Raw genomic sequence first — 24,618 nt, forward strand, 5'->3', positions numbered from 1 at the left:
GAGCTTTTTTGTACTCGTGTGATTACCACTTACCTAGCCTCTTCTGGCAATGTGTTTGTATTCACCTGGAGGGCTTTTATGTAAAGCTTTACAGTGCTGTTTCCAGGAAAGGCAGGTGCTTATGACTCAAAAGTGGGATGACACAAGCCTCAGGAGCCTGTGTATAAACTGCATCCGTAGGTGTCAGTGTGCCATCAAATGAATGACATTAGCAGTTGCATCTGAAGGGCACTGCAGGTGGCAGGAGGGAATTGAATACCTGGAAACTCAGTGGGGTGGAGAGTCTGCCTAAATCTCTTCTGTATGGTGTCAAGCTTACCACTAGTGCACAGGATGAGTAACTCCTGGATAGAGTAGGTCTCCACACCCTGTGGAGACACTCCACAGACCTGTACCTCCTATACCTGCCAAGCCTAGAGCATCGGATATCAGGTAATTGTGCTTTGATTCCAGAAACTTAAATGTGGTTTTAGCTTTTCTTCTCAAGAATACAGAGATGCCAACCAGACACAGAGGGTACTGTTGATCCCCACTGCCCAGCCTGCAGTTTCACTTTCCTGAAGCGCACATGCAGGGACACGCTGCTGACCACAAGCGTGAGCGTGCACGGCTGCCAGAGACCAGTTGTGAGGCCCTTTGAGGGAGCTCTGCAACTGAGTGCAGAGAATCAGATAAAAGCAGCATGTTTTAACTTTGATTGGCACTTTATCTAGTCAGTGCAATTGTTCTTATCGCCTTTATAATTTTTATAAATTTAGAAGTAATATGGAGGAAAATGAGAGATTGATGCCTGTTCACTTTGCTGCCCCTCTGAAACTTTTCTGTGCTTAGCAGAGCTTGACATTTGAGAAAAATGAGGGGGAAAAAAAAAAAAAAAGCCCACAAAAAGGGAAAGCTGGCGTGAGTTTTCTGGAAAGAGGAGGACTACTTTTCCACGGAAAACGTTTGAAAGTCTTAAAACGTGGGAACTGCAGTTGTGACCGAGGAGTCCCTGCGCGCCCCGCAGGCGGCAGCAGAGGGCAGCGGTAGCCGGAGGGGAACGCCCGCCGTAGTCCCAAAACTTCTGCAAATGTGTGTCTCAATCCCATTTTGCAGGTATGTTTTAATACATCGTGAACTGTGTTTACTGACACAATGCCCTCTGCATACCATGACTGCATGCGTTTTGTGAAAATACAGGGGTTTGTTGCGAGGAGTCTCATGCTTATACCTATGAAGCTGGTGACCACTTCCCGTGGGGGTGATAAATTGCCCAGTGGCACTACTGCCTTATTTTGTTGCTGGCTTCCTTCAGTATAGTGAGGATGACAAGATTCATCCCTCTGCACTGCTAAGCAGCTGGGGAGTCCTTCTGTGGCTGTCACAGCACCTGAGGTGTTTCACCCTCCCTGTTGACTTGTCTTAATTATGCCCTAGTAGTCCACCTTTTGTCTTGTTTTCCCAGGCAGCAACTGGTGTGGAGCCAATTGTGATGCTCCCTCTGCAAAGAGGGTTCATATATAAACCAACCTAAAAGAGAGATTGACAAGCGAAAGGGTATCTTGAAGCTTTGGAATCTTGAGATTGAGCTCCTGCTGCAGCATAAATTTCTTGCAGGATGGGAGAAATTATTTAATCCTCCTTGGATACCAATTCTCCAGTGATGAAATACAATACAGAACAGCCAGGTTGACATTCAAGAAGTAGTCTGTTCAAAAAGTGACCTGCTGCTCAACAAAGATCCTTTTCAGTATAGAACCACAGTCAAAATAGCATTCAAGAAGGTAAGGTGCATGAAGTGACTAATGTGAGAATAGGTATGGTGCTTTCCTATGAAAGTGCAGCTGCTGTAAGAAGTACTCGGATACAATTGCATGACTCCTAAGAGGACAGAAAACTGGTCCTGAGTCTGGAGAAATTAATTTATGAAGGACAGAAAGAGCATGGATAGCATCTGTTCTTTACTGTTTTGTAACACTGTAACAAGGAGACAATCACCAGAATAGAGCAAGGAGAATCAAAATTGGTACTTTTTTATACAGCTTGATTAGACATGCTGGTGCTGATGGTGATAATTTGGCAAGAAACAAAAGTTCATAGCTGGCAAGAATATCCATTATTCATGAAAATGTGACAGCAGGAGTTACTAAACCTATAATTCAGGAAGTAAGCCAGTCTCTAATGATTAGAAATCCAGGGAGATGTTTGGAGGGAGTGGAAGGATAATTAACATCTATCTCCTGTGAAATTCTTGCATATCTTTCTGAAACAGGAAATCCTGGCCACTGACAGAGAAGATAGACAGCAGCTCTGACGCAGTCTGGGCATTTGTATGACTGCATAATACTGAGTGACAATCTGGGAGGCAATATGAGGTAGTTTGTGACCTATGGCTGCACTGTGACTTGACAGAAAGCATTTATCGCAAACCAAGTTGTCTTTTGTCTCAACATTTTAACGTATTCTCAAACAAATGATTTTCAATACCACTTTAGACCTGGGTTCATTTCACCTAACTTCAGGGACTGACCTAGGAAGATGTCAGCAGTGTAAGAAAAGTATAAGCAGGTATGTTCATGCTTTCATTAGGAACTGGAGTGTTCACACTTCTTGTAGTCTTTCTCAGAAGTTTCCCTTTTCTATGTGTGACTTGATAAGATCCTAGTGTCTCTCTCTTTCACTGAAAACATGGTATGTTTGATGTTTGCTTACTGGAATGTGGGTCAACACCAGTGGCCTGCCCAGTTGCAAACGATACTGTTTGTGGCATGCGGAATAAGACATGTGCAGACTAGTGAGTTTTGAGCAGTCGCCATTTCACAGTGCAGGCCCAAAGGGTTCCTCTACTTTGCCAGAGTTTGCACAGGACAGAATGAACTGTAGTGAAATGTGTGTGGTTTGTTTACTGGTGGTCTACACTAGCCATGTCATCAGGAATCTGTAAACTTTTATAGATTAACAAGACCACAATTTCTACTGGAACAGGTTCCCCACTTTGTATCACCAAGCTCTGTACAAAATCATGCTGTTCTACCCCAAGAGGAACCTCAGAATTTCTACACAGGGAAAACCTAATCTTTTTTGGAAGGTTTTACATTAAAATGATCAGCTAAAAATTCAGCCAAAGCAGTTATAAGTGTCTAGACTGTATGGGGCTAGAGAAACAGTGGAATTCAGGTTATATCTATATAACAGGGTAAGTCAGTGAACCTTCGTGTTGCTGTTGCAAATTGGTTGCTGGTACCCAAACATGCTAACTTAAAGGTAGCCAGCAAATCTGACCTCTGTATTGCAGCTGTTTCTGGCACTGTCAAACAAAGAGCAATCTAACCACAGGCTGAAAACTTTCCAGATAATGTGATGGGATCTGTGGAAACTATGCCAAACACCTGTGGTATTAATAGAAAATTAATAAATAACATCAGCCAAAAAAGATTAAAAACTGAAGAAATTGTATAGGTTCTGTAGATGGGGGAAACAATTTGAACTATGCCAGCAGTGCTATTTTTGGCAGTACAGAAACAGATTTCAAACATCTTAAAGCTACGTGATTGACATTATGCACTCAAGAAATCTGTAGACGTGGTCCAGTAGCAAGTCTGCAAAAAACCCCCACATTATTTCAGGTATCCTTAATGCTGGTGTTCATCTGTACGTGTGTTTGTGTGGTTGTCCTGCACTCCAGAAATCCAACCTAGAGATGTGGAACTGAACGTCAAGTTCCCATCAGGGTCAAAACTTCAGCCAAATATCCAAATATGTTTCAACTCATTATTTTTCTAGATCCTTCCATTGCTTTCAGAAAATCCCCTTTATACTGAAATGATTCCAAATGTGAGGGTGAGATATCCTGTTCATGGTTACAGCAGATTTATGCAGAAAACACATACCATTAAACAGGAAGATCTGGCCAACTGGGTAGGGCCCAGAAAGTGTTCTAGTTATACTCATCTTCCATTGCAGTTTCTGCCCACATTGGCCACTGTCCCTTGCATAAGCCAAGGAAAGGAAAACAATATTATTGAGAAAATCTGTTTCAACATTGTTTCCCTAAGGACAGGGACAGAAATGCTCAGCAAGAATACAATTCTGGAGGGCACTTCAGTGATTTTTGTCCAATGTTTAATTCTATAGGATTTTTTTGTCTAAGTATTTTCTCTCTCTTGTTAATTCGTTAAAATACTAAACGTGTATATTAACACAGGAGAACCCCAAAATTCATAGACTTCATAGCTCCAGTCGTATGAGAAGTAGGAAATGTACCAAAAGTACTCCTTAAGAGCTTGTTAGCCTGTCTGCTGTCAGAATATTTTGGTGTACTTTTCATTCTAATGCTTTAGCAAAAGTACACTCTGTGTCATAGGACCGTGGATTCAAGATTTCTGAAGTGTTTGTTATTCCCCCAAATGATTTACTCAAATAAAATGAGCTAGAAAATGAACAACCATCAGGTGTTTTTGATGTATCCAGCACATGCTATTAATGTATTAATGCATTGTAGCCTCTGTGTAAGGTCTGTAGAAATTACTGGGAATTTTGCTACTGATTTTAGAGGGATAAGGATTGGGCCTTGTGTTACTATATTAATCCTTTGGTAAATATTTCTCTAAAAGGTAGGAATATAGAAATTTCCAGGGGCAGAGTGATGGTCTAACATCCTGTTTTCAACAGTGGCCAATTCCCAGGACCACAGAGGAAGGCAAATCCCCTCCTTTCCTTCCCACCATGTCTGGTGTTAGTTGTCTCACAGGAGGCTACTCTCAGTCGCTCTCTGATCATTGCTGGCCATTGGGTAAACCCAGTTGATAGCTCTGGCTGATTTCATGCTAGCTAGCTCACTATTTTGTCTGACCCAAACCTGGTCCTGTATACATATCTGTATGTATCTCTTTCTTCCACGATAGTAATTTCTTTATTCAGTGACCTATGGCAGCAATGGATCTCCAGGTTAATTACAAAAAGCAATAAGATACTTCCTTTGTACTACTTTAATTCTATTAACCCACATTAATATCCAGAGCACCTCCGTTTACTTCTTGGTTATTATCAGACAGATGCTAGTAAAAATGAGAGCAGAAGTAGGGCAATTGTCTTTTAGTCATTTTTTGCGTCTTTCTGTTCTTGCTCTGCAGTAGGGAGAATAGGTGTTCCAGACAGGTCTATTCTAAGCATTCATTATTATCTATACCTCTCTTCACATTCGCTTTCTCTGCTTACATTAGAAGAGCACTGCAGTTCTAAAACCAGCAAGATTAAATTGTACTAACTAAAAGACACTGGTAATCAACTGTCACGCATGTGACTGTGTATGTCTGCATTTAAAAAAAGCTTTGTGAGTTAGACTTAGACAAAGCTAATGGGAAAGGAACCCCCCTTGCAGCAGCTGCATTTTGGAATTAATACAGCAGCCCCTTAGTGCTCGTTTTCCATGCTGAAATACTTATGCAAAAAACAAACCTGCAACAGGGAAGAATTTAAATACATCTCTTGAGATCTGCCATTTCTGTTTCCCCATGCCAGGTGAAGATGAGATTCTGCCCAAGCAAGCTATAGGATACGTGCCCTATTAGGCCATCTCAAGGAGGCCTAATGGAATCACAGGTGTTACTCAGTCCAGCCACTCTGGTTGCTCTTCAAGCTTTCAGGTAACTCCTCTTGAAGATTTTTAGAGGTGGAAATGGCGCTCTATTAACCTATAATAGATAAACTTCTTGAAGAGGTAATCTGGGTAGGCCAGAAGTGCAGCAAAATCCCTGAGCATGGTGAAGTTATGAGAAAATATACCTTATTAAAATTAATTTGGGCAACTAAAAACTTCATCAACAAACATGGCTTGAAATTTTTTACAAAGGCATGTCAGAAAGACTAGAGGCAGGGCCAGGTATCTGAATAGAAAGAGTAAGATAAAATGGAGTTAAGAGTGATACGAAAGAGAACCGGCCTTCTCCAGAGCCTGCAGAGTTTGTCATAATATGATCACTGTGCATGGCTTTCTCTGTATTTTTTTTCCTGCATTTCTCTTGGATTCAAGTAGTTATGTTAGGCACAGTACATTTTGGACAAATTGTGCAATGCAGGGAAAGCAGAATTTTATGGAGACTTCTGCCTTCCAAATGTCCTGATTGGAATAAGTTTACGGAATAAGTCAAAACCCAAGAGAAGTCTTTTGATCAAGTACTCACTACTTTTTTGTGGTTTCCTCTGGAGAGAGAAACCTGATGGGAATAGTTCTACTGCAGAAACAATCTGATTTCACAGTAGAAACTTTAATTTCTGAATTATGAGTGATCTTGCAAACTGGTTTATTTCCTTTTGTAGACCAGCCTTTGTCACTCTTTATTTAGATTTCACATTATCATCCAGTAGGCAGAATGTCAGGAAATGCTGCTCTACAGGTCCAAGTCACTGATACCAGCTTGGTCTATTTCAAAGTCTGTAATATTTCTTAAAAGTACCTTTCTGGAATAGTTCAAATCTCTTGCTCTGTGATCAAGACCCAGAACCATGCTACTCTCAGCTGCAATGTTGCTAACTGGATGATGCACCATATGCAGGTGAAGAAAAAACATACTCCTCCTCCTGGGCTGAAGTGGCCTGAAGGATGACACACTGGAAATCTGGGGAGTGGCCATCCAGATTCACAGATGCAGTGTGTGACCAAATATATAAGTGGGTAGGTGTGTGAATCCATTTCCTTCCTAGACTGGGTCTGTCGTTAGAGGGGCATTTCCCTAAGTCATATTTAGTCATTGTGGTTGAGCTATTAGTAAGTACCCTTAACTATTTAGTCCTCCCTACACTCCCTCCTTAATAACTTTACTTCAGTTAGGCCCAACAATATCTTCTGTACTGATTATAACTTCTTTTTCTATTATTGTAACGATTTATGCACAGAGGAAATGATAAAATTCTTGGTGACAGGATAAGAAAATTTCATTATACTGTAGATACAGATAGGTTCGCTAGAATGTTTTTTGGAGCTGGAAGGATCAAAGTTTTCCTGATGAAAGTCCCCTGATATCAAGAGTTCATGTGACCTGATATTTTTATGGTTAAAATACCTCCTCTTCCACCTTATTTTCTTTTTATATGACTTCTAATAAACTTCTTTTTAGTATGTAGAAAGAAAATAAATAGAACCAGATCTTCCACTTGTACTTCACAACTATTATGCACAGCTCCCTGTCCCAGCTATGTGTGTGAACAGGCAATGGGCTGGGAGAGTCATTGAGAACTGCTAAATTCCCATGTGTATCATTCTGGGATGGGGAACATGGAGGCCCTAAACCAGATCTAAAACGAGGGGGAAGCCAGACAACCAAGAACTTCTGTAGCATCTGTGCAGATGTTCTAGACAAATGCCTGGTTGCTTTGTTGGTTAGAAAAATGTTCCATCATCCTCTGCCCTAAAGCAGGGCTGAACTCCACCACTTGCTGTTCTGGCCTTCTATGATAAAATAGAATGGAAGCAGAATATAGTTTTTCCCCTTCCTCCTCTTCTGTGTTTCCTTTCCTGTGGAGAAATAATGCTGAAATGTGTCTCGTCTTCCCCTTCGTAAGCTAAGTCAGTCAAATACATGTAGTGTTTTCCTGTCTTTAATGCTCCTCCTCCCTGACGTATGTCCATTCCTTACACTTACAGAAGAACTTGCGCTCCACAATTTATTTCTGCCTCAAAAATTTCCTTATTTCCTGCCACAATGACAATACTGAAATCAATCTTTTGGGAGAGATCTGTGCTTTGGTATTATCTTCAGGGAGTGGAATATGATTTTAAATGGAGCTACCTAACAATGTAACTCTGGTGCTAATGGTGGGGCGTGCCTGTTTTCTACTCTCCTACGTACCTTAACCAGTTCAATTATGTGACCTGGCCAAGTCCCACCCCTGTCTGAACAATGCTGCTGCTCCTCTGCTGTGTTATTTTTACATGACATTTATGCTGAACTGTCCTGCTTGCGTGGACTGACTAAACCAAAACCTGCTGCTGAATAAATGACAGGCTTCTAGCATTGCACGTGTGTCTTGGGCCACATTGCTATGGGCTGTGACCCAGTTGTTAACTGAATGGGAGACCTACATGAAAGAGGAAATGGTGAAGATGAATCAAGGGGTGGTACTTTTTCTGCTGAATCAGAACTGGATTCCTGCCCTATATGCTTCAGCAAAATCTGAAGTGATGCTATCTAAATCCCTAAGAATTCATGACTGAAAAATGCAGTGCTACTTTTTCATTCATATGCGGCCACATATTCATGAGAAATGAAACTCCTATATTTGTTTCAATATATTTCATATCTCTCAGTTGATTCTGGTAAAGTCTAAGCTTTTATCTTGTATTTAGTAACATAAAAGCCATGACTATAGCTCTGTAAATATTATGACTTATAGACATGCTCAATCAAAAGCCCTCCCAAATGAAGCTAAAAATATCTCTTTTTCCTTAAAAACATGCCCTTCTAGGGCTTTGGAGCCTTCTTTAAAATCTTAGCAGTAATTTTTATTTCACTGTAAACTGCTTTTTAACAGTCTGAGTCTGCAATTCATAGCTACCAGGTGTAATCCTCATTTTTCTAACTGCCAGATACACAAACTGTGTGAAATACACTGACATAAATATATGTGCATAAACGTACATGGCAGAATCCTGATACTATTATTACCTGATTGTATTTGATGGACTTGCTCTATGCTCTTGCCCAGATACGGCTTTGAGTGACTAACCCATTCTCTTTTGTCCTTTCTGTCTCGTCCAGAGGAAATGATAGTGCACATTGCATTATATTATTTATTGAGCTATCTAGCATTGTGACTTTATTGATACACAGTTAAAAAGTACTCTGAGAACCTCAACAGGAAGATGGACTTTAAGTAGACAGTAGGACAACAATTAAAAGCAGAAAACATTAAGAGAAACATTTATTGCAATTATTGCAATTATAGTCTGTGATTCTACATTATCAGTAAACATGGAATCAAGCTGTTAATGTAAGTCACTTCAGGAATTTCTTTTTTTATTCAATTTAAACGTAACTAAAAAAATCACAGAAAATGGGTACTGAGGGATTTGCAATATAAAATGTATATTCTGCATTTTAAACTCCTGGTATGGGAATTCCTAATTACAGATTTGTATATGAGAGATCAGCAGGGGAGGCTCTGAGTTTCTGTAGTAATCCTGTATTAGCCATGTACCAAGATTGTTAAGTGACAGCAAACAGTTATATTGTTAGGTTTGAGGAGTGATAAGATGCTTGCAGCTGGACATTCAGATACCTGTATGTGTTGTGTTGCTTCAAAAGGGTAACTGTAAACCACAGTAGCTCCAAATGCAGCAAAGATGTATTTCCCAGTGAAAGACAAAATATTGCTCAAGACAAGACATATTATGTATTTTTTTGTATATTGCATATGAGGCAACCTATGACTACTGAATTTGGGGGCTCAGTTTCTGATATGTGCCCCCTAACAAGCTGGTTTATGACTGTTAGCAGGCTAAAATTTTCATGCTAGCTGTAATGCCCAAAAAAGAGAGCTTGAGAGTTACATGATGCTGAGCTAAGTGTGTGTCTGTAGAATACAAGGGTGAAAGCTAGCAGAAAAAAGAAACAGCTCTGAGGAAAAACAAGTGATCAAGACCACAGGTCTTACTGAGTCTGGTTCTGAAATATTTTACATGCATCTGTCCATTTGATAATCTCTGCAATAAATGAGTTTCATGCCTTAGGGATGATGAAGGCAGAACAGATTTTAATCCCCCTGGAAAGTGAAGGCTATTAGAAGTTAATTATAACACCTCATTTTTGTAGCAATACAAATGGGACTTTATAGCCTTAATGACCACAGGTGTGAGTTCTTGTTCAATTTGTAACTGCAATTATTCCCAAATCCCACAGGATTAATATTCCAGTTGATCGAGTGTTATTGGAACTTTTCTTCTTCCTCTGGACTCTGTCAGCAGTTAGCCTGAAGATGGAGAGGAGATTTTGATGAAAAAAAAAAAATCAGCCTTTTATCATGCACACATTTAGGCAATTTGTTAAGGTAAGACCAGGCTACCCGCTCCTGCAGGGATTCTTTTATGATCTGCTATTCTGTGAGGGCAGACTTACTTCCTACTCCATGTACTGTATGCTCTGTTGCCCATCTTGTGATCAAGGGCTTTTCATATAAAGGCCTGTTGATTCTGTGACATCCTGTTTCATTTTTCCCACAGCATAATGATTTTTGGGCCTCCCGGGAAAAATAAATTTCAGTCATGCTGGTGGTGGGGAACAAGGTAGCCTGCAAAAAAGTGAAGAAGGTGCCTACAGTTTAAATTTCTTGCAGTTTCTGTGTAATTATATTAGTTGTTTCACAGCAACTATTGCTCCAGATATTCATCCTATAGTGTCATCTTGTAATTAACTTGCTGTGCCTTTGGATCATTGCATTCACAAAGCACTGGCAGGTTTTGAACTGAAAGCCCAGCATCCTGGTCAGATTATGTTCTGCCACCACACTGTATATTGTCTATGAGCAGTCTGTATGACTGTGTATACCTTTTGTGTAGTCTGTCCAACTGTAAAAATCAGTAGAATACTGTTGTTTTAGTCAAACTAATTCCCAAGTAGTGATTTACTTTTCATTCCCCCATACTGTTTCTGTAATCAAGCGCCATGTCCAAACCACAGACAGCATGAAATGCTCACAACAGCTTACTATGACCCTTGCAGGGAAAGAGAGCTGTAAACTGTGGCAAATCTACTTCAGACTGTATCAGAACCAGGGAGGTAAGGTCATGGGTCCTGGCAAACAGGGACAAGCTGAAACCAAGCAGACATTTCTCCCTCATCTCTAAGGGAGTGAAAGAAGGAGTGATTCTATGGATTGTCACTTCCTGGCTTAAGTCTCCTTTAGGGGTGAGAGAGAATGGCAAATGTGGAATAATGAGCTGCAGCCAGAAATACATGCAGAGCTTGCCCCTAGACGAGGACAGATGCTGGGCATGAGAGCTCCTTTCAGAGCAGAGGAGAACCGTTGCTTGCTAGAAACCTGTCACCTTTACTACTACTGGTAGGGAGTCTGTCATGTTGAGGCTGAAAAGACAGTGGTCAGAGGTCCTGTCACAGGAGAGCTATCAAGAAAAGAAACCCACAATTCAAGGACCTCATGAGTCAGTAGTTGTAGGCGTATCTTCGTGTTTTACAGCCCTCATAGCTTGTCTTCCATCAGATTATCCAGCTGTGTTTTGAGAGCCTTTATGCTTTTCATAATCAGAGTATCCTCTGTCATCATTTAATTTTGCACATAAATGTGGTGCCTCGTTTACTTCCAGTCCATTGTTCCCAAGGGTAGGAAATAATAAACAGCCATTCTCCATTCACTTCTGCATACCACTCATGATCTTCTACACCTCTGTTGCCCATTCCCCGCCATTGTCTTTTGTTCAAGCTGAAAATCTTAAATCTGTTTATCCTGCCTTCATTCAGAAATAATTCTATAACTTTGAGCTTTTTTGCAGCCCTTCTGTGTATGGCTCATATTGCTGCAACATCTTCTCTTGGGATTCCTTTTTCCTACCTGGGGGTACCAGCTGTTCACTCAGTACTAGCAACTGGCTCCATAATCTCTGCAGTGTATCAGAGCTTTGGCAATGGAGAAAAAGTTACTCCAAATGTTGCTTTCATGCAAAGAGAGGTATTTGTTGATTTTGGGGTTTTTTTGAGTCTCACTTCTACATGTTCATCGCAACCTTGGCAGAGCTTAGAGATTATAAGGTATTTTCAAATGTTTACTACGCACATGGGACCACACAGCCTACACAAGGGCTGAAGAGACTGCAGGTGGGTACATGGGATACACAGCCAACCAGCAATGCAGAAAACTAATTAGACTCCTTACTACTACACTTGTGCAGCTTGCTGACTGGGGGGGAAAGAGAAGGAAATGATTATTCATAGAGTAGCCAAAAAAAGCAGAATACTAACTGTGCATGCAGGTTATTCTTTCTTGGAGGATTTTAATTTGAGGATGTGCCCAAAAGTCGATGCTCCTGTTCAAACAGATACTGATAAATCAGGTAGACATGTCCTGCTGCTGTTTTCTAAGAAATGGGGAGAGCTGCTAGTATTCTCCACCTGCAAACCCACTCTGAAAGCAGCATTACAACCAGGAGTTAAGACAGTGGATGATTCATATGGAAATGCAATTGTTTGTATGCACAAGACACCTTTGAACAAAAAAAAAATCATCTAACATGCTGCCAATCTTGAGTTGAGAGAAATCCAAATAAAAGTGTTTGTTCTATCTCATTTGCCTTGGGCTATACTACCTTCCTCAGGTGGAGAAGAGAACAGTAGCTGGGAAAACAACAAAAGATGCCGAATACTAAATGGAGACTATTCATTCGTTGCTCTGGGCCTGAGCACTGCTTTCTTCCTCTCTTCCTCAGCTCCTTGTCATGTTGATAACTCAGTATTTTGCCTTGGGGACAGGGAACTGAGGCAGAAGAGAGCAGACCCATTGTGCACAGATGACTGTACACTGGTAGTGCAGTGCAGTTTCCATTTTTCCAATGCAAATTACTGCCCTCTCTTCAGCATTCTCCAGATCAAGAACCAGCATCATCGTTAACATCCTAACAGGAAACAACACTGCAGTCATAACTGTTTCCCCTTGCTCTTAATTATTTCAAGGTAATTACATGGAGACAGAGGATAATCTATTTCAAAAATGCTGTTACATGTATTTGTTGTGCAATTTCTTTCAAACAGAAGCATCTCCTTTGGTTGTAACTCCTTCGATTACCGAGGACGTGTGTGGGCCCGGGCTGTGCCCAGCGGTGTAGGGCTCCGGCGTTCCCTTAGCAAGACCCGAGCATCTGAAATGCTGAAGTCCACACCTGCAGCCTGGCTCAGGGCCAGCTCCCGCCAGCGCACCAGACTCACCTGCTCGGTGGACCTTTGGCACTAAGGCTTAGGCTGTCACTCGTGCATTGAGCTGCGCTGGCTTTGTGCCCCTCACCCGAGGCTGGCTGGGATCTGGGTGCTTTGGCAGCACTCGGGTCCCTGTTCGCGGAGCACCGTTAAACCGACCGCCGGGCAGGCTCACCACTCGCAGCTGCGGGAAGGAGGCGGGAGCGGTGCCCACCTTTCGCAGGGGCCTCTCTGGTTAGAGCGCTCGCTCCCGCAGAGGTGGGTACCGGAGAATGGGACCGAGCGGCCCCCTGCCGGTCCTGCGAGCCCTAACCCCCCCTTTGCCGCTGCCCGGGAAGTGGCTCGGTGACACAGGGACCCGCCTGGGTCTCCTCTCAAAGCCCCCCTCCCCATGCTGCACCCAGAATTCCCGGGAGCAGAGGGAATGTCACCCTGCGCCGGGACCTCAGCGTCCCAAGGACAAATTTCTCGTGGGGCGGCGTCCCACCGCGGCTTTGCGCGAGGGAGTCGGGCGCTTCACGGCCGAGGAGCCAGCGCGGGGGCGCAAGTTCCGCGGGGCCGGGCGGCGGAGGGGGAAGCGGCGGAGCCTGGCTCCCGGCCCGCCCCCGCCGGGGCAGCCCGGCCCCTGCGGCCGCCCGCGGCCATCTGCGCGGGGGCGGAGCGGCGCCGCCGGCCCGAGGCAGCCGCAGTCAGCGCCGGCCCGGCGGCCCGCGGGGATGCTGCGCTACAGCTCGGGGCTCACGGTCACCGCCACCGCTCCCCGGAGGCCGTCCGGCGACAGCGGCCGCGCCCGGCGGAAGGTGCGCGGGGGGCGGCGGGGAGGTCCCGCGGGCGGTGGCGGGGGGCGAAGCGGCGGCTCGACAGACCACCATCCATCCCCCTTACAGTTTACCAGCGGAGCGCTTTTTTTCTTTTTTTTTAACATCGCTTATTTTGGGTGTTTTCAGGTGAAGCTTGCTGTGTGTGAGAACATCTTTCTGTGTGTTCGGAGTAGGTGCTGGGAAACGAAGAGCTTTTGGGGCGTCCTGCAGGGCTTTTGTTAGTGCTGGTCCCTGGCTTTTCTGGGAACCTGCGAGGAAGGGCTGTCCGTGGGGGAGACCTCCCCCCCTGCCCGCCCTTGAAATGCGCCTTGGTATTTACAGCTGAGAACTCGCGCTGCCTCTCATGAGGAAGCTCACCGTAATGATTTAGATGGCAGCAGGAATTTATTTTTATAATCAGTTCCTCAAATACAGAAATATGATTTACTGATGGGTTTTCTTTGTAATTTTCATAACAGGGATAAATAAAGATGTACTTATCCGTAGGGAAATGTTTCTGAAAAGTTGTTAAAACTCTGGCAGGTATGACAGGAACGTCTCTACAGCCACCCTGCTTTAAATAGCTTTTTTGCAGCTGGAACCACACTGCTATCATTGGGAGTGCACATTCCACATGTGAAGAAATAAATCGGAATATGTTATAAGCTTGTCCTTACAAAGAAAAGGGATCGTGTGATCATGACACTTCTTGAATTGCTTAGTGATTGTTTTGAAACTCCAAAAATATGAGTTCATAATTGAAACAATGAAAAATGTAATGTTGCCATGTTTTACATGATAACATGAGGGTCAGGCTCTTCTACGGAAAAAAATCTCTGGCCTTCAAAAAAATGAAATTGCTCATGTATATGGAAGAACTAAGATGACCTAGAAATCATAGTTATGTTCTGTACATGTCTTCTGTGTTCCCATTAAGTTTTCCTCGTTTAGTATTTCTTAAAGAAGTTAAGAGAATTTGCGTTTAAGTGATAACTTTCTTATTTTCCTCTGCACAATACATTTCCTGCAGACAATGTAAAATGAACTGTATTTAATACATTCTCTTTTAAAGAAACTGGTAAAAGCCTAATTTGTGGATAAAACTCACTGGTAAGCAGCTGTTCCTTTTTTTTTTTTTTTTTTTTTTTTTTTAAGTGAAATGAGACTCCCTTACCATGAGTTGTCAAAAGAGGGGAGGAAAACAGTTAGAATAACTGCTGAATAAATGAAAGATGCGGGTCACATTCCTGTGTGCCTGTGGTTACAGGAAAAGTGCCCTTTAATTGTGTGGTGAATGCCATAGCAGATATTTCATAAACAGAGTAGGGTAATCAACAGATAAATGACCAAAGAAAGTATTTTCTTTGCTTTTTAGGACTGGCAGAAATTAAACACCCACTCTTTTTTCTGCTTTCACCTTCAGAAGTCTAAAACTAACATTGGGTCTTAGGCAGATGGAGTGATTTTTGGCTGTTGAGCTAGCAGGTTAGCAGATGGTTACTCAACAGATGTGTTATCCCCAAACCATTTTATTATCAGACATTAGAAAGATCAACAATATTAAATTCTGGTGATGCTAACTCTGAAGTTGATTTGAAGCTAGATCAAAATTGTACCCCATCTTCCCTGTGGGAGTACTCTAAAAATCTTAGAATGGGACTGATTGTTGGTAAAACAGCTTGTATTTTTTTGTTGCTGTACTAGTAACTTCGGTTATTCTGTGAAAACATTGCTCATTATTGTAATGCTCATTCTATTTATTTCAGTATATAGTTAACTATGATCAATGCCTTTCTAGGTGCTTTGTTTTTTAGAAGGGGGGGAGAAGAGGCTGAAGAACATTACTCAAACTCAATCTGTCATCTGTATTTGTTTTAAGTTCCACCCTAGTGATTTGAGTAGGATGGTACACATGAATGTGGATTGTGGATCTGGGCCATGAATTCTTAATATTTTTAACTCACGTAGATTGGCTTTTTTCTTAATGGCCATATTGTGGTAGCTCTCATCTGTGCTGTCCCGCTAGCCTCTTAGAAATCTGGGAAAAGAGCATGTCTTCACCTGTTAATTTCCATTGCATTCAGCAAACTTTTGCTGTCTGGTGTTGTGCTGGTCTTTGTTTTCCTGTCTACATATTTGTTTCACAAATGATGTCAGATGAGCTTTGGAAATACCACTTGTGGATTGTTGGTGTCAAAAAGCCAGGAGCGAACATAAAATGTTGGCACAATTAAGATTACTTCTATGTTGGCTTGTCAAAGCCACAGATGCTACAAATCAAACTAAAATCTGATAGTCCAGAAAACTTGATACCTGGTTCTTCTTCTACCCAGTATTTCTTTTTGGAAGTTATACTCATGAAGTTACAATGTCAATGACATGAAGGTGGAGTGGAAGCCATGTCTGCCCCTGTTTTTCCTCACTTGTTCTTACTGTCAGTCAGCAGTTGAAGGAAATTGAATCACAGCCTTTTCCCTGCTAGCGGAGTCCTCTTTCATTATCCTCCCTGTTTTCTCTCTGCATAACCCAATTTGTTTCTGGAAATTATTCCTTCATCCTCAGTTGCACATTATTCTGCCACTGTTTGGCACCAAGTCGATGCTCTTCCTGTTACGATTTCATTTCCATTTTAAGGCATCACTGCAGCAGTGTTTTGCTGTTGGAGGAGGGCTTGTTGCAATTTCCATGTGAGCCTGCTCATTCATGTGGTCAAGTAGACTTGCCGACAAAGAGTACAGTGTGTTGTTTCTTCAGGAAGCACTGCATAGCAAGAACAGTATAAGTCCAGTATTCATAATTGCTTCTGGAGGTTAGAGGAAAAAGCGGTGCCTGTTGTTTTTCCCTTCCAATCTCTGTAGTGTTCTTGAATTTTAACAGATTGGTCTGTAGTTCTGTCCTTAGGTAGAGTGCATCAGCTGTGGCCCAAGAGTAGGAGTGAATGGCTACTTTATACATTTGCTGCTGTTTCCCCAGGGATGCTGAGGAAGTCCTATTGTTATAAAGAATAGCAAGAGTACAGCCTGTATAAGTTTGTCCTAGAATTGGGTGGTACTTTGCCACTGCTGTACAAGCCTCACTGGGCATGACTTCAAGGCTGAAATCCTCAGATGATTGCCAGTGCCACCCTCTGTTTGGCATTTGCATGCAACAGGCTGCAAAGTATAACATTAAAACTTTATTTTGTATCAGAAATACTGCTAAAAATACAATACTGATTTGAGGTGTTTTAAAAGTAAGGACCTAGTGTGGAAATGAGGAATGGGAGGAAAAAAGTGTTTCAGTGGGTTAGTAGAGAAGGCAATGTGAAGATAAAAGGGCAAGAAAGTTTAAAGGATAACAACCCTTTGTACAGTGGTTTTAGTCTCAACAAATCACTGTTGTTAATTTATATTTCCAACCTAGTTGTTATGATTTGACTGCCGTCTGTACTGGACTCCTGTGATTTCCTTCACAGTAACCCTGTAACACATCAGTTGCTGTAATGTGACAGGCAGTCATGATTCACTAACTGGTACATAGGTACAGGGATAATTACTTATTCACAATCACTGCCCTGTGAATCTATAAGTATGTGGCCTAAAATTAGTCTCATACTGACTTAACAGGCAAGCCATTCACCAGCTTCGGACAATCATGCACAAGTTCATTTCTTCTAACTTTGAGTTGCTAGTCATTATCTGTTTCTATTTATTTGAGGTGTTTTACATGTTTTCTCCTAACAATCCTTTCATTCCTTTTAGGCCAGTTTCCCTTCATTTGAAATCACTGTAAGAAAAAGTTGACCTCATCTATCACTTCCTGCACAGCACAACACAAATTCAGTCCTATTTCCTACTTATGGGTCTGGTCTTTCTTTGTCTACGTGGAGGAAGGCCAGACTCCATTTCCTTTCTTGTTGTAAACAGGCATGTTTTAAGAGGAAAGAGCCTTGCTGAGCTAATGAGAAGAAAGAGCAGGGGGAAATGGAAATTAAATAGGTGAGAAGAGGTGGTATTAATTACCTTATGAATCAACAAGCCCCAAAGTTGAGGAGTTTATTATTAACGTATCTTGATAACTTGTAAGCAGGAAGCACCTCCAGCTTCTGTAGTTTATGGAGAGTCTGGTGTTCTCAGAAGAATGAACATATCAGTCAATCAGTGTCAAAACGCAGTGTGCAAGGATTCATAATTTTTAAATGCATTTCATTGTTTCAGAGTTCTTTAGCAAATATGAAAGGATAACCTGCTTTTATACTAAGTTTGGGGGTTTTATGTCACTTTCTCTATGGCATCTTGTTCTAGATTTGCTAACGTATGGCTGAACGATGAATTCACAGTGAGCAGCCCACTGCACAAAAATTAGCCTCCACACATGTGTCTGGAGAGTAGGTTATATTTCACCTTACTCTTATTATAGACTTTTTTCTTTATAATACAGACACAGCTCACATATTTTATAGGAACTTTATCTGTATCTGAGGACCCTGTTCCTTATTGATAGAAGGCCTTGCAGACCTAAAAGACCAAACTGAGAGTGGAAGATGGAAGGCAATACAAAGCAGCATTTTGTTAATACAGTGGTCAGCATACCAGTAGTCTATACACTGTTGATTTGTTGTCTCGACAGATTTAAGGAAAGACTGGGAAAAAAATAGTGAAAATGCTGCAGATATTTGCAGATAGTTCTTCTACTTGCTTTTGCCTGGGAAGAAGAAAAAGTTGAAGCTTGTTTGAAAAGTTGAAAAAGGTCCATTGTTTGGAAACAGGAAAAATGGGAATCCTTGTCATGATGCTGAGTAGTTGTGCTCCGAGGAGGTTGTGTTGTAAAGAGCCTTGAAAGTGAACTTAAGTTAGCTTAATTGATATGAGAGACAGTTGGAAGAAATTAATTATAAAATAGTAAAATTTGGGGTCTATGAAAAGGACTTTGCTGCTGTGATCTGAATACTTGTGAGCAGAACATGATTGCCATTTTCAGGACAAAAGGAAGTGCTGTAATGACCAAGACATGAGCTGTGAGCTTGGGCAAGTGCAGTGGAAAGGTGTATTTCAGAGAGAAGGTACACATTCAGCATGACTGGAGGTACGTAATTAGGAGAAACTGGAGAGATCTAGATCAGATGAGATGCTGGGCTTTAGAAGAACAGTGGTGATGGCCCAGAGTAATCATGAAAGATATTTTAGATATTTTGAGGAAGAGCTTTAAGAGCCCTGTTTGTTGCCAACAGACAGCTGGGATTTCATGGAAGGGTATTGCGTAGATTCAAATCTGGACAGACAAATTTCTCATTTCATCATTTGCTATGCTCTGTTTAGGACTTACAGTTGTTTTCCACAAAAATGTCTCATAAATAGGACTAAGACTGAAAGTTTTAACCACGTTTCTTGTATGAAATACTTAAAAAATATCATTACACCAAAGTTCTCTCAGACAAAAGCAAGGGAAACTGCAATTGGGGATAGAAAGGTATCAACCCTATTGACCTGTTTCCTGAGCAAGAGAATGGCTTTTCTGAAATCAGATAGAAAACAATACCTCTTGAATTTTCTCTGAAGCATTCTGAAGCTTAGTTTTTGCAAATAACTTGTATGTGTCAGATTTCAATAATATTCCTATTCACATTCAGTGGAATTGCAGTACTCGGTATCCTTGGATCAAATACTTGGATATATACTGAATGGAAAAGAAATATTCACTCCAGAATACACTTTATTTCTAAATAATCCCCTTTGAAGATTAAAAGTACGCCAAATCAGCAAACAAAACTGAGAAACTAGAAAATGATGTTCATTGTTCTGTCATCTTGGCTCACAATGTCATTTATGAGTATGTAAGAACATGTTGATTGAAATGGATTTTTGCTATTTCAACTATGTAATGATGGGGATGCCCTTGAATTATTTCTTGCCAGCTAAAAATCCCTCCAACCTTTAAAAAATAATCTTTTGTCAGCTATGTGGCAGAGGTAGAAAACAGTAAATTAAAACTTGAATGTTAGTACAGTTCATTCTGTAAAGCAAGTCATTAAAACAATTTTTTGTAACACTTAAATCTAAAAGCAAACCTTTGTTTTTCTTTCAGATGAATGTCTGTAGATTACGCTTAACAGTACCACCTGACGAAAGCTCACAGCCTGAACAGGGAGCAAAGGAACCTGAAAGAAAGAAAAACGTGAGTTTTAAGAATCAAAGTTAAATTCTATATAAACAAGGAGTAAATATTGCCATTCACAGAAGCTGATATTAGTTGTTTTGGGAGCCCAAAGCCTAGTCATCTTGGAAGACTGAAGAATGTGTGGAAGCTGATCAAGTCAGCTGTGAACTCTGAGCCTTAGAGTTGAGGATAGCAAAACTGCACGTGAAATAAGACAGTAGTAGAGGAACAGCACAGAGACTGTAGGTGATTTGTGACTGAGGTACCTTTAAGACTTGATTATTTAATATTTATATATTAAAGAGTAGGAGACAGCTATGAAGAGCAGGGTCTTGCCTTAAACAGGATCTTGATCCTCACCTGAAGGGGATTTTATGTTTCACGTAGGCTTACCAGTGTGCGAGATCTGAGCCTTAATGTGTTTGGGAGCTGGCTTACCTGGGATTTAGATGTTTTCCTGTGTCAGCTAATTTTGGTAACAGGTGATATACTAATAAGAAATAGAAAATAAAGAATTCAAGATTGTTCTGAAGTGAAAGTGATTTGAATATCATGTGCACAGAAGGGTTCAGAAGGGCAGTTTTTTGGTAGAAGCAAGTAGCATGCACACAAAAAAGTCTTACAGCTGCTTTGGTGCAGAACTTGTTCTTTAAGAGCTGTTTCAGAGCAATAGATGATGTTTAATTTGTCTTAAGGATGGAGATGAAAAAGGGAAGCTGGCCAGGCTCCACAACTTCACCACATTTACACTTTGATAAACCAAAATCAAGCAAGATGTTGGCTAAGTTTACCACACCTGGTGTTTGAATAGCAATATGACAATAGGAAGCAAAACAACAATAGGATTTATTTGAAATGATTTCTTAGTGGTACTCAGAAGCAAAAGTACGTGTAAAATGACTCAGAAAGACTAACATTTTAAAGCAATAAAAATAAACGCGAAGTAAAATGGTCAAGATGATGATTCCTCATCAGGTATTTCTTGTGCTGGAATCTTGTATACACCCAGCTTTTCATACACGGCTCTAGCAGAGCAATAGGTCCTTGGGGATCTATATTAGTTACAGAATGGAATAAAGAGGCCTTAATGCAAACTAAATTTGGGCCACCATTAGATAGTAATAATTCATTTTGTACAGAGGTGTTTAGCTGTAGCACTGAGAGTAGCTTCCTCCACCACTTTGTCAGTCTCTTGTCAGTCTCTTGTCAGTTTGTATCGGATTGCAGAAACCCTCAGAGTGGCCTAAGTATATGAGTCCATTGCCCTAAGAATAATGCAAGTTTGTTTTTGAGGAGGATAGATACTGACTCATGGCTTACTCACTTTACTGTGCTGAGTAGTGTAATAATAAGAAAGAAGTGTGAATGATTAGGGCTTGGACAGTTTGCAGTGACTTTAGTATGTGATCAGTTTTTCCCTCTGTGGGACCTTGTTTTCGATGAGAGCTGTATTTCCCCCCTAATACAAGTAAAGGCACATGGGTTTTATATCAGAGAATGTTAAGGAGAGGATATGAACGGTAATAAATACATTATTTGGCTCATCTTACGTTCCAGTGTATTGCATAGTGATTTTTAAGAGGTGAGTCTTTCTTAGTTGAGACCAAAAAAATGGTATGTAATTTAATTATTGTATGTTCTGAGTAGTTTTCTAAAGTTCAGTACTTTTAAACAATTTAAAGACTTTTAGAAAGCATACATACAGCCTTCAGCGCTAGATGGGACCTAATTAGTCAATTTCATACCAATTAAAAAACAGAGTGATTGTGCCATCTTCTTGTGTTTTACAGTCGTTGTGTAATTAAAAAAAATAGCCCTACAGATTGTATAGTCATAGCATATAGAAGCAGCTACACAAGAATCACTGATCATGAACTGTTTTTTCCTCATGTCTCTCAAATGAGATGGGTAATGTATTACTTGTTGATTTTTATTGTCTGTATAATGTATTGCTTTATGTATTTGAATTAGTTACACAGTAACTTACCGTGCGCACAGGACTCGACTAGTCATGCTGTGATACTTTTCTATTACTGTAAAACTGAATTTTAAAAAAAAGCCAAACCATCTCCTAAAAGCAGTGATCAGGTATCTCTGCTGATCCCACCCATGTTCAACTGACTCAGTGAAATTGCTTAAAGCACTTTGAGAATAACAGGTTTTACAAATGTTAGATAATTCTCACACAGTCCTATGAGAACTGTACCCCTGTCTTGGAAATAGGGATAACAGAGAGAAATTAGGAAACTACTCAGTTTTCTGCATTGCACTTTGCAATTTAAGGTCAAAAACCACAGCTTCACGAAGAATCAAATTTAACAGCAGGTCTCTTGTTGGAATCTAGAGTTCTGTGCTGTCTTTAAATGCTGAGTATTAAGAAAATGGGAACATGGAAAATGGTTTTGGTAATTAAAATATTAGTGCAATTTACAGAAACTGCAGGGATAATCTGGGATTTTACAATTTTTGCTGGAGCACTCAGGCGACCAGGCAGTCAGAACCTGGCTGCCAGGCACTGTCCTGTTCGGGCAGGACAAGTGCTGGTGAGAGACAGACCCTGCCTCTGCCTGCTGCTGGTGAGGGAGGAGGGCAGAGACCTTGCTGTGTCAAACGGAATGTCAGAAAACTATAAATATACCATGGCATGACATTTGGTTGTAATTGCCTCTTTCAAATCTCTCATTAGAAGGAGGTGATTTTGAGCTGCCCTGATGTGACATAGTGATGGCTTACTGACTACTTGTTACTTTTCTGCATCTTTCTGCTGCTCAGTACCATTAAGAGATGTTTCAGTTGCAAAATCAGCTAGTGAACTGCACAGAAGCTCTTGCTAGTGCTGATCCTCCCAATAGCTTGTTTTGGAGCTTAATGTTAGAGCAGAACTGGTTCTTTATTCGTTTTGTTAGTAGCTGTTAGCTTAGGCTTTTTTATTGTAGTTCAAGTTTAGCAGAAAATGTATGTTATATTTCATTACATCTGTATCAGTGCATTAAGTTTCTAGATTGACTTTTTTTATTGCTATGCATCCATGAAATGAAAGTGAACCAGCATAAGAGATTAAAATAAAGTGATGGAGCTGGGCAGATTTGTTACAACAAAATTGCTTCAGGCTAATATTACTACACTAGGATGTCCTCTCCCCATCTTTTGTGAAAGGCTGGCAGATGGTACACAGGAGTTGATCTCAGAAACTGAAGGGGGAGTGAGCTTGTGCTCCAGTGTGTCGGGTTGGATTTTTATATTCATATTTAGGCTATGATACCTTGAAAGAAGCATATGAGAACTGAGGTCACAAGTAGAAGTTGGCTCATTTGTTTGTTTGCTTTTTACAGGCTAAAAGCCTACTGCTAAATATCTCTGAATTGTTAGTGCTTTAGGTAGAGAGAATCTGAAACTATCCCAGTTTTGTTCTTCCATTACTTCTGGTAATGATAGACAATGGATGACAGTAGTGTGAGGCTGTTTACTTCACCATGAAGTACAAAGAAATACTGTGCTTGTCAGCTTGTATGCAAAATCTACATGTCCTGAAGCCTGCCTTGTCTTGCATAATAAAGGGCTACCAGACAATTGTATTGTCCCTGTTTGGGATTGGATTTATTTTTATCCATCAGTCCCTTTCTTCACTGTCATGGCTAAATTTGGAAGCGTCATTGGAAGCTGCAGCTAGGCATTTGATGGCAGAATATGGAGATATGTATAGACGATTTTTCTTTTTCACTTGGACACATGGACAAGAGAATGAAAATGAGATAACACTCTAGAAATTTGTGTCACTTTCCCGTCTTTGTGGCTTTCAACAGAGTTTGAGCAGTGTTTGGTCTTAAACTCTAATTGGTGCTTTGGCTGTTTATATCCTCAAACTCTTTAATTTGCTTATGTTTTTAAAGTGTCACAACCAAGAGGTGAAATTGTTTTTGTTTCCTAAGCAGGAATACATAGCATAGCAAATATTTTTTCCCCAGAAAAAAAGTAGGCTGTAAAGAAGCCAGAAGGGGAATTTGCTCCTGTATGTGATGGAGAGAATCAAGCAGAGACTTGTGTCAGGCCTGGGTCAAAAAATATAGGTGCAGTGAATGTGGGGCTGTGGTGCACACTGAATCTAGGACAGTGACTATTTTCTCTGCTGATCTGCTGCTGCCAGCCCACTCCCATCAGCATACCAGAAGTTGTGTCATAGCAAATGTGGTTCATCTGCTACAGGTGGCTGATGTTACAGTTTCTCAGCCTCTCCAGCACTAATTGCTTGATTTTTGGTGTGTACTAGTTAATCAACACCTTCATTAAAACCAGTGCTACATGAAAACCACAGAAAGAATTCCACTGACTTCTGTGGTTACTGTTGTATTTGTTATATCTTATTTTATAGTGTATAGTCATTGGTGTTCTGTGTATGGATTTTGTTGATCAGATATGACTTTGTATAATGCCTGTGTCACTTCTGATTTTTAAGATAGACACCTAAATTCTACATTTCAAGGAGCTTAAAAGTTGGAATGTGTTAAACTGATTCTTATTTAGCGTCATGAGTTTAAGAACACTCACGTCTATGTCTTGGCATATTTTCCCTATTTTAATACTATTTATATATGAAACATCCCTAAATGTAACATGAGTTTCAAGTGCTGTAGAGGACTATGAAAAAACATAAAAACATAGCTAACTTTTGTCAGAGCACAGTAACTTTCCTTGGTGAGATCAATATCGTAAATTTGTCATTTTACTGAACAGAAAATATGTGACCTAAGTAACAAGGTGAGTGTTCTTTTTCCTTGCCTAACTAGTGA

At 40.8% G+C, this 24,618-nt stretch overlaps 1 protein-coding gene across 3 annotated transcripts in view; it reads left to right on the top strand.

Moving 5' to 3' along the window:
* Positions 1-10,007: 10,007 nt before the first annotated feature.
* The window catches only part of MYZAP (myocardial zonula adherens protein), a 65,276-nt gene continuing 50,665 nt past the window's right edge, over positions 10,008-24,618 (top strand). Inside the window, exons 1-3 of one of the 3 annotated variants that reach the window (XM_074838017.1) lie at positions 10,008-10,023; positions 17,602-17,673; positions 19,760-19,849. In XM_074838017.1, coding sequence (XP_074694118.1) covers positions 19,760-19,849 — 90 coding nt within the window. In that variant the 5' untranslated portion in view covers positions 10,008-10,023; positions 17,602-17,673. Of the gene's footprint in view, positions 10,024-13,495; positions 13,697-17,601; positions 17,674-19,759; positions 19,850-24,618 lie in introns of those variants that run through there. The other 2 variants (XM_074838019.1, XM_074838018.1) reach the window with 2 other exon arrangements.

This window comes from Strix aluco, chromosome 12 (genome assembly GCF_031877795.1).
Source record: "Strix aluco isolate bStrAlu1 chromosome 12, bStrAlu1.hap1, whole genome shotgun sequence".
NCBI lineage: Eukaryota > Metazoa > Chordata > Aves > Strigiformes > Strigidae > Strix > Strix aluco.